Here is a 14,750-nt window from a genome sequence, read left to right as displayed (position 1 = left end):
ATGAAAAACCGAGTTGTGAGCAATCTAAATAGAACTCTGGTTGTCACAATACATAGAAGTATGATGAGAAAGGGAGACTCTCATATCTGCAAGTAACCAAACAATCTCTTTTGTAATAGATGTCATAACACTATATTCTGTTTCAGTTGAAGATTGAGAAACAATAAATTGTTTCTTGCTCTTTCAAGAAATAAGAGAATCATAAAAAGTACAGAAATCAATAACAGACTTGCGATTTATAGGATCACTGTCATGATCAACATTAGAGTATGGACACAACTCCAAGGAAGAGGTAGATGAAAGTAAAAGACTCTGAAAGACTATAGGTATCGTAAAATATGAAGAACAGTTGTCCAATGAACAATAGTAGGAGAAGCAACAAACTAACTAATAACATGAATAACATATGCAATATCTGGATGAGTAATAGTGAGATATACCAAGCTCCCAACAAGAGTACGGTATAAAGTTGGATCTGACAAAGGTAAATCATCATAAGAAGAATATCTTATGTTAACCTCAATGAGAGTATTTACAGTCTTATTATTAGTAAGTCTAGCCCGCTCAAGAATATCTACAACATATTTTGATTAAGAAAGAAGGTAACCTCTAGGTGAGTAAACTACCTCAATACCTATGAAATATCAAAGATAGCCTAAATCCTTCATTTCAAATTGTCTAGGCAACTTTGTCTTTAAAAATGAAATATCATCAATGTCATCACCAGTAATAATCGTGTCATCAATAAATAAAGATAGAATGATACGACTTGCATCAGTGCACTTAATAAAAGAGCTGAATCATGACTACTAGAAACAAATCCAAGAGAAGAGATCACAACATAAAATTTCTCAAACCAAGCATGAGGTGCTTGTTTGAGATCATATAATACTTTCTTGAGCTTACAAACATACTTAGAGTCATGTGAAACATCAGGAAGAGGCATCATATAAACTTTTTTTTGAAGATCTCCATTCAAAAAAGCATTTTTAATATCAAGTTAAGAGATATGCCACCAACAAATCAAAGTTATGGTAATAAGTGTACGAATATTAGTTATTTTTGCCAGCATAAGAGTATGAACACATCTCCAAAAAGAGGTGGATGAAAGTAAAAGACTTTAAAAGACTATACCCTGAAGGTATCGCAAAATACGAAGAACAACTACCCAATGAACAATAGTAGGAAAAGCAACAAACTGACTAACAACATGAATAACATATGCAATATCTGGACGAGTAATAATGAGATATACCAAGCTCCTAACAAGAGTACGGTATAAAGTTGGATCTGACAAAGGTAAATCATTATAAGAAGAATATCTTATGTTAACCTCAAATAGAGTATTTACAATCTTATTATCAATAAGTCTAGCCCGCTCAAGAATATCTGCAACATATTTCGATTGAGAAAGAAGGTAACCTCTGGGTGAGTAAGCTACCTCAATACCCAGGAAATATCGAAGATAACTAAAATCCTTCATTTCAAATTGTCTAGCCAACTCTGTCTTTAAAAATAAAATACCATCAATGTCATCACCAGTAATAATCATGTCATCAACATATAAAGACAGAATGATACGACCTGTATTAGTGCACTTAATAAAAGAGTAGAATCATGACTACTAAAAACAAATCCAAGAGAAGAGATCACAAAATAAAATTTCTCAAACCAAGCATGAGGTGCTTGTTTGAGATCATATAATACTTTCTTAAGCTTACAAACATACTTAGAGTCATGTGAAACACCAGGAAGAGGCGCCATATAAACTTCTTCTTGAAGATCTCCATTCAAAAAGGCATTTTTAATATCAAGTTGAGAGATATGTCACTAACAAACCGAAGTTACGGTAATAAGAGTATGGATAGTAGTTATTTTTACAATAGAGGCAAATGTCTCCTCATAATCCATACCATACTGTTAAGAGTATCCTTTTGCAACTAACCTAACTTTGTATCACTCAATAGTCCTATCAAAATTAGTGTTGATCTTATACACCCAGCGACAACCAGCAACACTCTTACCAGAAGGTAGAGGAACCAAATCCTAAGTATTTTTCTTATGCAAAGCAGAAAGTTCTTCATCCATAGCTTATTGTCAAAGAGGATCGAGAATTATCTCTTTAAAGAAAGAGGGCTTAAAGAGACAACGAGTAGAAGCTAAAAAGGAAGTATATTATTAAGAATAACAAGAATAAGAAAAATCTGATAACTTTATGGATTTACGAATATGTTTGGATTGATGTAGAGGTGCATTCACAATCTTAGACAGAGCTTGAGGGATTGTATAGAAGAATTGAGCTTCAGGTGTGCCATAGAGTAAAGTGTTAGTACTTGCAAAATGATCAGTATAAATTGATCGAACATGAGGAGGGGTATTTGAGGTACCAGAAACTTGAGATGATAAATTATCATAATCCTTAGAAAAAAAGATTTATATGAATAAAATCAGATCTATTCAAGCTATGAGAAGTGGATGGAATAGAAAAGAAAGGTATATGCTCGAGAAAGACATCATGACGAGACATAAAGTTTCTGAGTTATTGGATCAAAACTACAATACCCCTTTTTACCTTCACCATAAGCAAGAAAGACATAAATAGTAGATCAAGAGAACAACTTACTGTGTTTTACATGAGGATAAAGAACAAAATAAGTACACCAAAAGCTCTAAAGGAGGAATATTCAGGGGCATACCCATGCAACTTTTCAAAAGAAGAAAAACCTGAAATATGTGAAGATGAAATTGTATTAATCAAACTTATAGCAGTAAGAACAACTTTTCCCCAAAACTTACTAGGAACAAAAGCAGACAATAAAAAAGAACAAGCAATTTCGACAATGTGCCTATGTTTTCTTTCAACAACTTTATTTTGCTCAGGAGTATCTGTACATGAAATTTTGTGAATGATTTTATCTAAAGCAAACAACTCATAAAATTTATTAAACGTGTATTTCCTACCCAAATCACACCTAAAACATTTGATAACAATAGAATGTTGATTTTTGACAAGAGTTTGAAAGGTTGTATAAATCTCAAAGAATTTAGAATGATGCTTCATTAAATAAACCCAACAATAACAAGTATGATCATCAATAATAATAAAAAAAAAACATAATATTGAGACCCTTCTTTTATGGCAACAGGATAATGTCCCCATACATCAGAATGAATCAAGTCAAATGGGAAAGAAGAAACATAAATACTTTGATTAAAAGGTAAAGCAGAAAATTTTGTTAGTTTACATCCATACATCAAAATATCACAAGTTTGTAAACTTCCTAAAGTTTCTATGGATGCCAAATATCTTAAATGAGAAGAAAAAATACAAACTAGACAAGAATGCCTTAAATAAAAACTAGAAGAGGAAGGACTCAAATGAAAAGAAGACAAATCAACACTAGCAGCAGCAACAACAACAACTGATACTTTTAACTCATCTAAAATATATAGTCTATTCTCTCTACGATCTGTCCTAATCAGCTTCTAAGATTGCAGATCATGTATATAATAATCATCAGAATCACATAACTGACCAACAGAGGCAAATTTAATCTGAGTTTCGAAATAAGACAAACATTAGGGAGAGACAAGTGAGGTGTGATAACAAAATCAACACCTGCTAAGGGCATGGGAGTGTCATCAACAGTCATAATAGAAATAGAGGGCGAAGGGGACACATAAGTAAAAGATGAAGAATCTAGAGATATTTGATGTGAAGCACCAAAATCCAAAACTCATTCAGAATGTGACATACCTGAGGAATTATGAGACAACTGATCTACAAAAGAAGAAGCAGACATTGTTTGTGGCTGTAAAGAGAAATTTATGAAATTGCTCAGCCATAGTACTAAGATCAATGATAGAGCATGATGAAGCTACTACTGTAGTATTGTGGTGTGATGGTTTATAGCCCTGAGGTGATCTATGAGCATCAAATTATGACTAGCTACCAGGCTTCCAAGCTTGATTATGTTATCTCAACTTGGAACATTAAGCTTTCCAATGACCTTTCTGCTTATAGAAACTGCACTCGTCGAAGGCAACCCTTGTATAAGGCTTATTCTGATGATTAAATAATGGCTTAGAGGGTACTACTATTACAAAAGGATTCAAAGCAGAAAGAATTTCCTTTTCATAATAAGATTGAAAACATATTTCTTCAGCCAATAACTCAATGACAATAGAGTTAACAAAAGGCAGTGGAGAACAATGTAAAATTGACCCTCTAAGTACTTCAAAATCACTGTAAAGTGCTGTTAAAAACTGTACCAATCGTTGCTGCTATCTACGAGCAATATAGGCACCATATATCTTTATTCTACTAATTCTGTAAAAGCCAATTGATCCCAAAGATCTATCATAGTAGAATAAAACTCCTGAATACTCATATTCTTCTGGTGAAAAGCTCGTATGTCATTCTCTAATTGATACTGCTTTGTAAAATTTGATTGCGTGAATAACCTTTGCAGATGATCCTAAACCATCTTTGTTGTGTCATACTTCACCAATAATGTACCTATGGAATGCTCAATAGAATTGTTAATCCAAGTAATAATCTTTACATTATTTGCTTCTCATACACCTATCAATGCAGCATACCCTTCATTAGTATTCCTAAGTATCACATAAGTTCCCTTAACATATCCCCACATCTTTTTACCCTTAAGAAAATTTCTCATTACATAACTCCAATATGAATAGTTCTTTCTATCCAACCTCACATTCACAGACTGAAGCGAATCATCTCTTTTAGTAGCTATAATCAACAAACAAAGAAAACTAGAACACAAAAGAAGAAAAAAAAATATCAGATTGCAAAAACTAAACAAATATCTTCTCAAAGTTTTATGATCACTCCAAATTTTTTTTGCAAAAACAGAATGTAAATACCAAATTGCAAAAATTAAAGGGAAGACGAAATACTAGATTTGCAGAAATAGAATGCAAATACCAAATTGCAGAAACTGAAGGGAAGAAGAAATACCAGATTTGCAAAAATTAAACAAATATCACTCCAAATAATTAAACCATGAAATCATGCTCTAATACCATGCAAAACAATCCAAATTAAACAAAAAAAAAATACAAACATAAAAGAGAAGGAGGCTAGGGTTTCTTTGATCACTTTATTCTCAAGTTATTATTTTAACCTAAATACAAATAAATTATATACAGGCTAAACTAAAATTATTATTATACCCTTAATAAATAAAACAAAATAAATATATTTCTTAACACTCCAAATATAAATGCTAATAAATAAAAGAGCAATTGTTCTCATATCATCTCCCTATAGGGTTGATCTTGATGAAGAAAGTTCTCTTATCATATCATTTCTTTTCTTTATTGTTACATTGTGTAATGTTATGGTCATTATCAAATGGTGATATGTCACTAACTATCATGTACACAGAAATTAAATCTGGTCCTGCACTATTATATGTATAGTTTGATGATGTTGCAATGGAAAGATTGTGATGATCTACTTAATTTCAAATGTAAATAATTGAAACTTAATTCTAACAATCTCTCATTAATTAGGTTAGCTACTTTATTTGTTGCTTGTCTTTACGTCTGTAGGTGTATATGCCATTGAGAGCATAAACATAGCTCGCAAACGGGGCTACAAGAAAGATGCAATTCTACCACGTATTATACAATATATTAAAGGATATCAGTGTTTCGCTGTTCACCATTTTACTGTTCACCAAGACACAAATCATTGTAGATTGGTGTAGTGTAATGATGTAATTGTCTTTGCCAAAGAAACTTGCTAAGCATGTAGTTGAGGATGGAGTTATCTTTTCCATAGGATATATTTGGCATTAGAAGAATGATAGGGAACAAAATGGTCTATTCGGGTTTTTTTGGGTGCAGTATAGATATTGATTTGTCCTTCAGCCACAAAATTTTAACCTTTGGGTTAGAGGCTTCTTTTATCTTTTTTAAAAAAATAAACATGACTACCAGACCCCAAACGTTGGGGTTAGGCATGTCTATCAGACTCTAGACGCTCAGGTTTGGCAAAACAACCATACCTCAGGTGCTCGAGTCAGGAATGACTGCCAAACAGCAGTGCTTAAGTCTTGAATGTTATGGGTCTGGCAGGGTTGTCAAACCTATGTTAATTGGGTCAGGCAGGGAATGTCATACCAAAGGAAGTTAGATTTGGCACCAACAAACCTGAGTAACTTGGGTCTGGCAAGGGTGCAAGACCCAAGAAACATGAGTCTTATTATTATTATTATTATTATTATCATTATTAAATTTAAAAAAATATATTATTACTATTAAAGAAAAACTATATATTTGATTTGAAGGGTAAAATTTAAAACTATAAGAATTTAGGTCAGACATGTTTAATATTATTATTTTCATTATTATTAATATAATTATTAATAAATTTGAAAAAAAAAATTATTACTATTGAAAAAAACCATAAATTTGATTTGAAGGATAAAATTAAAAATTATTATTATTATTATAACCAGACTCACGACGCTTGAGCTTGATATAATGTTCACAAATCTAATTTTTAATTGTCACTATCATAATAATTTATATTATTTATAAATCGACCCACAACAACTCACGGGTCACCTATCTTATAAGATGTTATTTTTTTCACTATCATTCATTGATATTCTTTATGAATATCGCAATCTAACTAGTGTTTGAACTTTGACAAGTCAACAATATATGCCTTCACAAGTGTCATGTATGTATGCTCCCGGTCCTTAGAAGGATGTTAAACGAGGTAGGTCTAAGGAGGATGTTAATTAAGGCTATGTTTGTTTTCCAGAATTCACTTTCCGGGAAACTATTTTCCAAACTTTCCTGTGTTTGTTTGCCATTAGAAAAATTGATCAACGGAAAACACTTTCCGGTCAATGAAAACACTTTCCGGTCAACGGAAAACACTTTCCCATCAAAGAAAAAATTGGTTTGGTTTTTCAGGAAAGTGTTTTCCCTTTTGGCTGTGTTTGTTTTCCAGAAAGTGGTTTTCAGGAAACCACTTTCCAAACTTTCCTGTGTTTGTTTGTCATTAGAAAAATTGGTCAACGGAAAACACTTTCCAGTCAAAGGAAAATTTGGCTTGGTTTTCAGGAAAGTGTTTTCCTGGAAAATTTGGGCGGAAAACACTTTCCGGAAGTTGTGAAAAATTTAGAAATGTCATTATTTGTTGATTATATCAAATTTAATCCTCAAACTTTTGATTGCTATATATAATTTGTTTTGAATATTTATTTTTCAATTCCATTTCTTAAAATTTAATTTTTATATTAATTTTGCTCCTTATTTTTATAATTGTTATTTGCTTTTTCCTTATCATTTTTTTATTGAAATTTTTTATCTGTCAAATTTGGTCCTCATTCTTTTGATTGTTACTTATTTTATTTGAAATAATTTATGAAATGTTAATTATTATTATTTTAATTTCTTCACCTTTCATTTTTTTAAAATTTTTAGATTTGATTTCTATTATTTTGATTATTATTTATTTTATTTGAGATAATTTATGAAATTGTATTTTTTTTTCAATTTCATTCTCATTCAACTTTTTAATTTGTAAGATTTGTTCCTCATTATTTTAATAAACTTGAGAAAATAAAACATTAATAAGTTATTTTCCAGCTTATTTTCCATGACATAACCAAATACTGGAAAATGTTTTCCAACTTATTTTTCATTACACTATCAAATATCAGAAAATATTTTCCCGGAATTCATTTTTCTAGAATTCACTTTTTCCGGAATTCACTTTTCAAAAAAATTACTTTTCAGCAAACAAACGAGTACTAAGCTGCTGCAGTTGCATTTTGCTGTATAAAAAGCCACGATTACATTCATTTTGTTTTTCATGATATAGAAGGTCTCTGTGTTCTTGATTCTCGCTTTTCTTCTACTTTTTTTTTCCAATGAATTGTCCTATTCAACGTACATGACTCCATCCATGGCTTCTATTGTGAAGACTAGAGATTCAGCGAAAGAAAAAAAAGTATAGAAAGGAAAAGTCAATGACAGAAAATGTAAATTGATTAGAGTTATAAAAACATGTGGAAGGAAAAGGGTGATTGACAGTGTGATAGTGGTTGTTTTTTAAATAATTTTTTGTACCGAAATGTATGCTAATGATTTTTTTTATTTTTTAAAAATCATTTTTGATTTCAGCACATCAAAATGATCCAAAACGTACAAACTATATTAAATTTTAATAAAAATAAATTAAATTTTTTAATAACATATTCGAAATTGAGGTAGACCCGCAAGGAAGAGAGAGGGAAACCTTTTATATAAACAGAGAGAAAGTAAGGAAGGATGACCCGTTATTCAATCCATCTATACTGATTCAAATATAAAGAACCTATTTAAAACTAATTTTAATGTACAAAATAGTTTTTTTTAAGAAAAAAATTGAACTTGATGTAGTTCATCACTTAGAATTGTAAATTTGTTAAATTAATTTGATTTGATATAGATGAATTTAATAAATACCAACTTAATTTTTTTTTAATATACCATTTTAATTTTTCTTAAACTAAATCATAATTTTACTAATTATCAGAATTATTTTTGGTTGTTTATCCTAAATAATATCAAGACAAATTGAAAATAATTTGTTTTAAAATCTAAACTAAATAAAATATTAAGTTAAAAGATTTTAAATTGAAGTGCCTTTAGTGAAACTATTATATAGTTTCTCATATTTTAAATATATTTTTTTATTTAAAAAAATATATATTTTTTAACTGTAAATTTTTAGATCAGTTTATACATATGTTAATTAATTTTTTAAATTCTAAAATTAACAAAAAGTTAAATCTTTAAAATTCTAAAATTTATAACACTGTAATTTCCAAAAAAACCAAACTAAAAAAACCCAAACTCGAATAATTAAATTTACTTTCAAAATCTAAGTTGTAAATGGTGATTTGTAATAATTAGGGGCATTCTGTCTTTTCCTTTTCAGTCTGCGTACACGTACACGCAAGCAGAAGCAGCAACAGTAACAGGAACGTTACCGTGTCACCTCAACCACCTTAGGGTTCTACTTTCTAAATATGTTGCTCCAAAATTAAAGGCTAAAGGCAACTCCGGCGACCACTCATCTTCTCAAACTACTACTTCTACTTGTTTCACTCATATTTTTTATTTCCTCTATTACCCTTTTAAGTTTCAGATCGGAGATTGATTCTCATCATCAGCTTTTTCAAGGTAGCCAGCCATCTTCTTCTTTCTTTTCGGCTACAAATTTCCTTCTTTCTTTCTGGCTTCAAATTTTGCTTATTCAATTTTTGAGTATTTTTTCTTGGCCCAGAATGGAATTATAGTTGGATATTCTGATTCTTGATCAAAGTCAAGATTTTTTGAGCTGAAAGATTGTGCCCGTTTGAGAATTTTTTACTGTAGTTCTTTGATGGGTTTTTAGGGAATCAATGCTTTATTTACCTTATGTTATTTTGTTTTTGGTTTATTTTGTGTTACTTTTGTGAAGAAAAGAGTAACATTTCTTTATGACATGGATCAGGATGATGAAGGTTATGGTAATGAAATTTATGGCCATTCACAATGGTTATTAGGTAGATTCTTTATTAATTGAATTGTCGGCTATAGTTTTGGTTCACAAGATGAATTGCGTGCCATTGGAGAAATTGGGTTTTGTGTTGTGTCAAGCTATGTTTTTGTTTTTGGGTCATATTTTGGTGCACAATGCAAATAGAAGGTGGTTTTGTAGCTGTATGTATTGGCACCTGTGTTAAAGAATGTGATTCGGTGTGTCTGTGGAATGCTTAGAGCCTCTCCTTTGTGGGAAAGTTTTGAAGTGAATGGGTTGGGAGGTTAGCTGAAAGGTCATTACTGAGATCCCCAATCGAACTTCATGAGCATGAATGCTAAGAAAGAATGGCAATGATTTCGTGCTTAACAAATTTGAGATTGTTAAAATAAAATAAAGCTCTGCTTCGTTGAATCTTACTGGTGACAAATAGTTAAATATTTGGGTGCTGCAATTACAGTTTTAAGATGCTTATGTGGGGATTTTTATGTTTTCAGGTTTAAGAGCATTGCAGACTTGATGTCTTTGTGTTGTTAACCATCTGCGTTGTCATTTTCAACATGAGCAACCAATTCAGTGAAGATAATGTAAGTAGAAAACTTGCCACTTTGGGGCTTTTGATATTATATTGGGATCTGATAATTTGATCATGGTGCAGGAAGATGCGACTGTTGCGGGATTTGAAGTTCCTAGATCACCTGATTCAAGTTACAACAATGCATATCCAGGGAATGAAGATGAGGTACGGGACCCACCTTCAGTGCCTCCACACCTGCAACACTCGTTGCTTAGCTACCCTGCAAGTGCAGACTCTTCTGAAACGCTTCCACTGCCACAGAATGTGATTCTCAACCATCTTTACATTGAGAACCGGGAGACCCCACGTTCTGTGGTGGCACTCGGGTTCACTCATCGCTTCCATTCAAAATTTGTCACTGTTGTGCTATACAAACCTGTTCAAAGGAGGGGTAGTACCAGCACTTAGTATGCGTATATAATAAACCTTCATTAGGTTTTCTTTCTTTGCCCATGTTGTGATGGAATTGGCTGCGATGGACTCTAATATGAGATTAGCCAAAACGAGAAATATTTATAGTCTCGCATCACAGCAACTGTTGGAATTAGGTTCGTTCTATTGAACCCTGAAGTTCTCTTCACTTAAATTGTCACCTCTGCCATGAGGGTAGATTGCTAGACTTGTAAAGCTTCCATTCATCTTCCTGCCAACACTCAAATGGTGGAGTGGAGCTTGTTTGTACTATGAAACTTGAAAATTTGCTTTATCCCATGGACATGTGCACTTGTTGCTCCGAAATACTCCATATTGATAGGAAGGCTCTGTTTCGTACTCATGGTGTCTAGCTTTATTGTATTTCTCGAAGTTTATCTGGCTACCAAGTGCTGCTCCTTCGGCTACCAGTTAGGAATATCATGAATAGAATAAGGAGTTGAAAGTTGAAAACCCCACATGACTATCTTCATGATAAGTTTCTTTAATTGATAGCATTATCTACATCCATAGAAATTGCATGCCCACAATTTGAAAGAATACTTGTAGATAATCTGATCTAGCAGTCCGTCCGTAATGTACCTTATCTCCACATTGTCTCTGAGCCATCCGTGCAATGTTTATATATCATATGACATGAAATGCATTAGTCAACTTATTGCATATCCATGTCTTGGTCAATGCAATGCGTTGTATCCATACTCTATCCACTTTTGATAAGGCTGAGTTATACTATGCAGAGTTCTATGGTGGATTGATAAGGCCATAATCATCTGCATTCCTCAATTGTTTCCACTGTTTTGAAGTTGGGTTTGTAGGGATCGATGTCTTCTCAGTATAGAGTAGGATGCATTATGGTTAGTTATAAAATATAAACTACTTAATCTTCTCTTTAGTAGCTTGTCAACGTATGAACGTTGAGATATGAGGTAACTGGCAGCTTGTGGCCAGACCATGACGAGAATGGCAGATTCAGGATGGAGATGGAGAACTGGCTGCAAGGGTTGATCTCTGTTCGGGTTTAAACCGAAAGTCCTTGGTTCCTAAATTTGGTTTTTTGATGTCGGTTAATAACCTAAAATTAATCATCCATAAAACTATGGCCTATTAGTTCAACCTCTATTTTCCTCGTTCCCTTTTCTTTTGGCTTAATTGTTAAATAAACTGCATGTTTATGATTTATGAATTATATTATTTGACTTGGATGTTTAATATTATTTTATAATTGATTGGATATCTTGGAATGGTTTTTTCAAAATAAATTGATGAAAAGAGACTAAAATGAGTCTATCGACTTTACATGGAAGATATTATCTAATGACAAGATTGGTGTTCAAAGAATCAAGAATTATAACATATATGATTTTCTATATTAATAAATAATAATAAATTCGGTGTTTTAGTACCAAATAAAAAACCAGAAATTGAATAATATTTCTATTCAAATTTGGTTTTGGTAATTATGGAGTTCATTAGTATAAAACCAAACTAGATTTATCAAACCAATTGAATTTATCAAAATAAAAAGTTCTACAATACATGTAAAAGAGAATGGTATTTTATTGTTCGTTACTGAGTGCCTCCTCTAATTTTATTTAGTATGGATCCTATTGTTCATTGAATTCATTGAACTTTTTTTAAAAAAAATTTCATCCGTGCATGTGATGTTGGTGATATTTTTTGTGTTGAGGCTTTTATTTTGTTTGCACAGTCTTAGAAATTCAAGGTATTTGGAAATATTTCTATGGGCCAAATTCATTAATGAAATAAAATTTCAATTAAAAATATGAAAAGCAATTAAAAAAAAAAGGACCAAAATAAAAATAAAAAATGATATGTTATTTCCATTCTTGCATAAAAACTTCATTTTCATCCTAGTTGTCTTTAATTTTACACTTTTACACTTAGACCCTAAACTTCATTTCTTACACTTTATTCCCCGAGTTTTGAGAGAAGAGAAAGAAGTCTCTAGAAAATGAGAAAGGAAAGAGAAAATGGTTGGTTAACTGCATTTCAGTGACAGAAAAATAAATCTTCGTGTCAATGAGTTTTTTTTAGTAACAGAAGTTTCATTGAAGTGTTTTTCAACTTCAATCTTATTAAAATCATTGATAGGGGTTAAAGCAAAAAAATTATAATTTGGTTTCATTATATTGATTGATTGAGAGGTATTTTGAGGTTGAAAATGAGTTTTTGAGACTTTTAGGGTGTTTATTAGTTTTCTCAAGTGAAAATATGTTGAAATAGGTTTTTGGATCTAAAAAGTTTATCACCCAATTTTCTGGGCACCTCTCTAGTGGTTGGCATTTAAACAGGCAGACAACATATCATTCTCCTTTAAAATATATAAAATAAAAGGCCAGGCACGCAAACCAAATCTCATTAGCCAATGATGTAGGAGATTTTTCTCTAATGCATAATCTTATGTTAAAGGTAATAAATTTTGATCCAACCATGAATTGGGTTGAAACTTTTGTACAAGATTCCATAAGCCTAGTTTTCTTTAGCGTCAAAATATACTTTAAATAAAGGTGGTTTTCTCCTTTAAAACAAGGTCTATAATTGTTTTTTGAATTTTTGAATTTTAGACTAATTAAAGGTTGTTTTGAGATTGGAAATAAGGTTATATCGGTTGTCAAAATATTTTTTTAATATGCTTTTTGATAATAATAAGTTGAAATTTAGGTGTTTGTGATTCAAAAATAATGTTGGTAATAAAATACATGGTTTGTAAAAAAAAAAGAATTTATAAATAAATAAATTAGGATTTTGACTAAATAAATAAATTTTTAGATCAAGAATTTGATTCAACCATCTTTCCATCAAGAACTAGGAGGCCTATGTTCTATGGTGGCATTCGGGTTCACTCATCTCTTCCATTCAAAATTTGTCATTGTTGTTGGTGAAAATCAACAAGCAATACTACAAGATCCGTTGCATGTGTCAATTGAACTTATTACAAGAGCAAGAGACAAAGGGATCCAAGAGGTATTCAATGGATGATTCATGAAATTTTATTCGAGCAAACTTCGATAATTCTCTTTCTAAGACAACATCAATCATGAAGTTGAGTTAAAAAAGGATTAAGTCTTGATCAATATGATCCAAGTAAGAGATGAGGTTTTTTAACACGTACTAGAACTTGTTAAATGTTTTTACATTAATGGTCATAACTTTAATCCAAACATTAGATTAGAATGAAATTTTTCTAGAAAGTTTTAAAGACCATGTTTTCTATAAGATTAAAATTTTATAGCAATCATGTATCAAAAAGTCCTTTCAATAAGGCTCAAAAGTTACTGCTTTAGAATATATAAATTGGACCTCATTAAACACAAGCATGTTCTTTGTACTCTATTTTTATTCCATTTTGAATTTAAATTAGTTAATTATGTGGGTTAATATAAATCTAGTAGCTAATCAGGATTATTTTATTTTTATTCATTTTTAAATCTAAATTAGCTAGTTATGAGGATTTAATTTAAATCCATTAGCTAATTAGAATTTATTTTGTAAGTCATGCTATATAAGTAGTTGGAATAGCATTGAAAAAACAAAATTTTCTTATGATTAAGAATTGAATAGTGTAAGCTTTTTTTTTTTCATGTTCTTTATTAAACTTTTAGAACTTATAAAAATATTATCCATGTAGAGTTCAATCTAACCTTGTAACTTCAGCTCTTGGTTTAAGAAATCATTGGATCTGGTTTTCTAATCTAATTTTTAAGTGAGTGTTTCAATTCTTATAATTGTGGGATGTAAGGTTTAGCCTTCCAAATTTCGTATGTACTTATGCTATACAAATATGGTCAAAGGAGGGGGGTAGTACCAGCATTTGGTATGCGTGTATAATAAACCTTCATTCGGTTTTCTTTCTTTGCCCGTGTTGTGATGGAATTGAGTGCGATAGACTCGAATACGAGATTAGCCAAAACAAGAATATTTATTACCTAGCATCATAGCTGCTGATGGAATTAGGTTTGTTCTAATGAACCCTGAAGTTCTCTTCACCTGAATATTGCCACGAGGGTAGATTGCTATACTTGTGTGAAGTTTCCATTCATATTCCTATCAACATTCATAGAGTGGAATGGAGCTTGTTTGTACTATGAAACTTGAAAGCCTTGCTTTATCCCATGGATATGTGCATTTGTGGTTCGGAAATGCTCCATATTGATAGGA

The 14,750-nt window shown here is 31.3% G+C and overlaps 1 protein-coding gene across 2 annotated transcripts; it reads left to right on the top strand.

The window, feature by feature from the left end:
• The first annotated feature begins 8,986 nt into the window (after positions 1–8,986).
• On the top strand, positions 8,987–10,874 carry LOC7463306 (SNF1-related protein kinase regulatory subunit beta-3). 2 transcript variants are annotated; one of them, XM_006378890.3, is made up of 3 exons: positions 8,987–9,219; positions 10,057–10,146; positions 10,218–10,874. In XM_006378890.3, exons 2-3 carry the CDS (start codon positions 10,120–10,122, stop codon positions 10,542–10,544), a joined length of 354 nt encoding a protein of 117 aa, XP_006378952.1. In that variant the 5' UTR covers positions 8,987–9,219; positions 10,057–10,119; the 3' UTR covers positions 10,545–10,874. The 2 variants fall into 2 exon arrangements, with proteins under 2 accessions (XP_006378952.1, XP_024464040.1); XM_024608272.2 differs by lacking the exon at positions 8,987–9,219 and adding an exon at positions 9,231–9,981.
• Positions 10,875–14,750: the final 3,876 nt, after the last annotated feature.

Source organism: Populus trichocarpa, chromosome 9, assembly GCF_000002775.5.
Source record: "Populus trichocarpa isolate Nisqually-1 chromosome 9, P.trichocarpa_v4.1, whole genome shotgun sequence".
In the NCBI taxonomy this organism is placed as follows: Eukaryota; Viridiplantae; Streptophyta; class Magnoliopsida; order Malpighiales; family Salicaceae; genus Populus; species Populus trichocarpa.
This window is presented reverse-complemented; position numbering and strand designations above follow the sequence as displayed.

Excerpts from the sequence above, each read along its gene's own strand:
- LOC7463306 (XM_006378890.3), top strand. The coding sequence starts at position 10,120 with ATGAGCAACCAATTCAGTGAAGATAAT. Across the intron at positions 10,147-10,217 it reads ACCAATTCAGTGAAGATAAT|GAAGATGCGACTGTTGCGGG; the intron begins GTAAGTAGAAAA and ends ATCATGGTGCAG.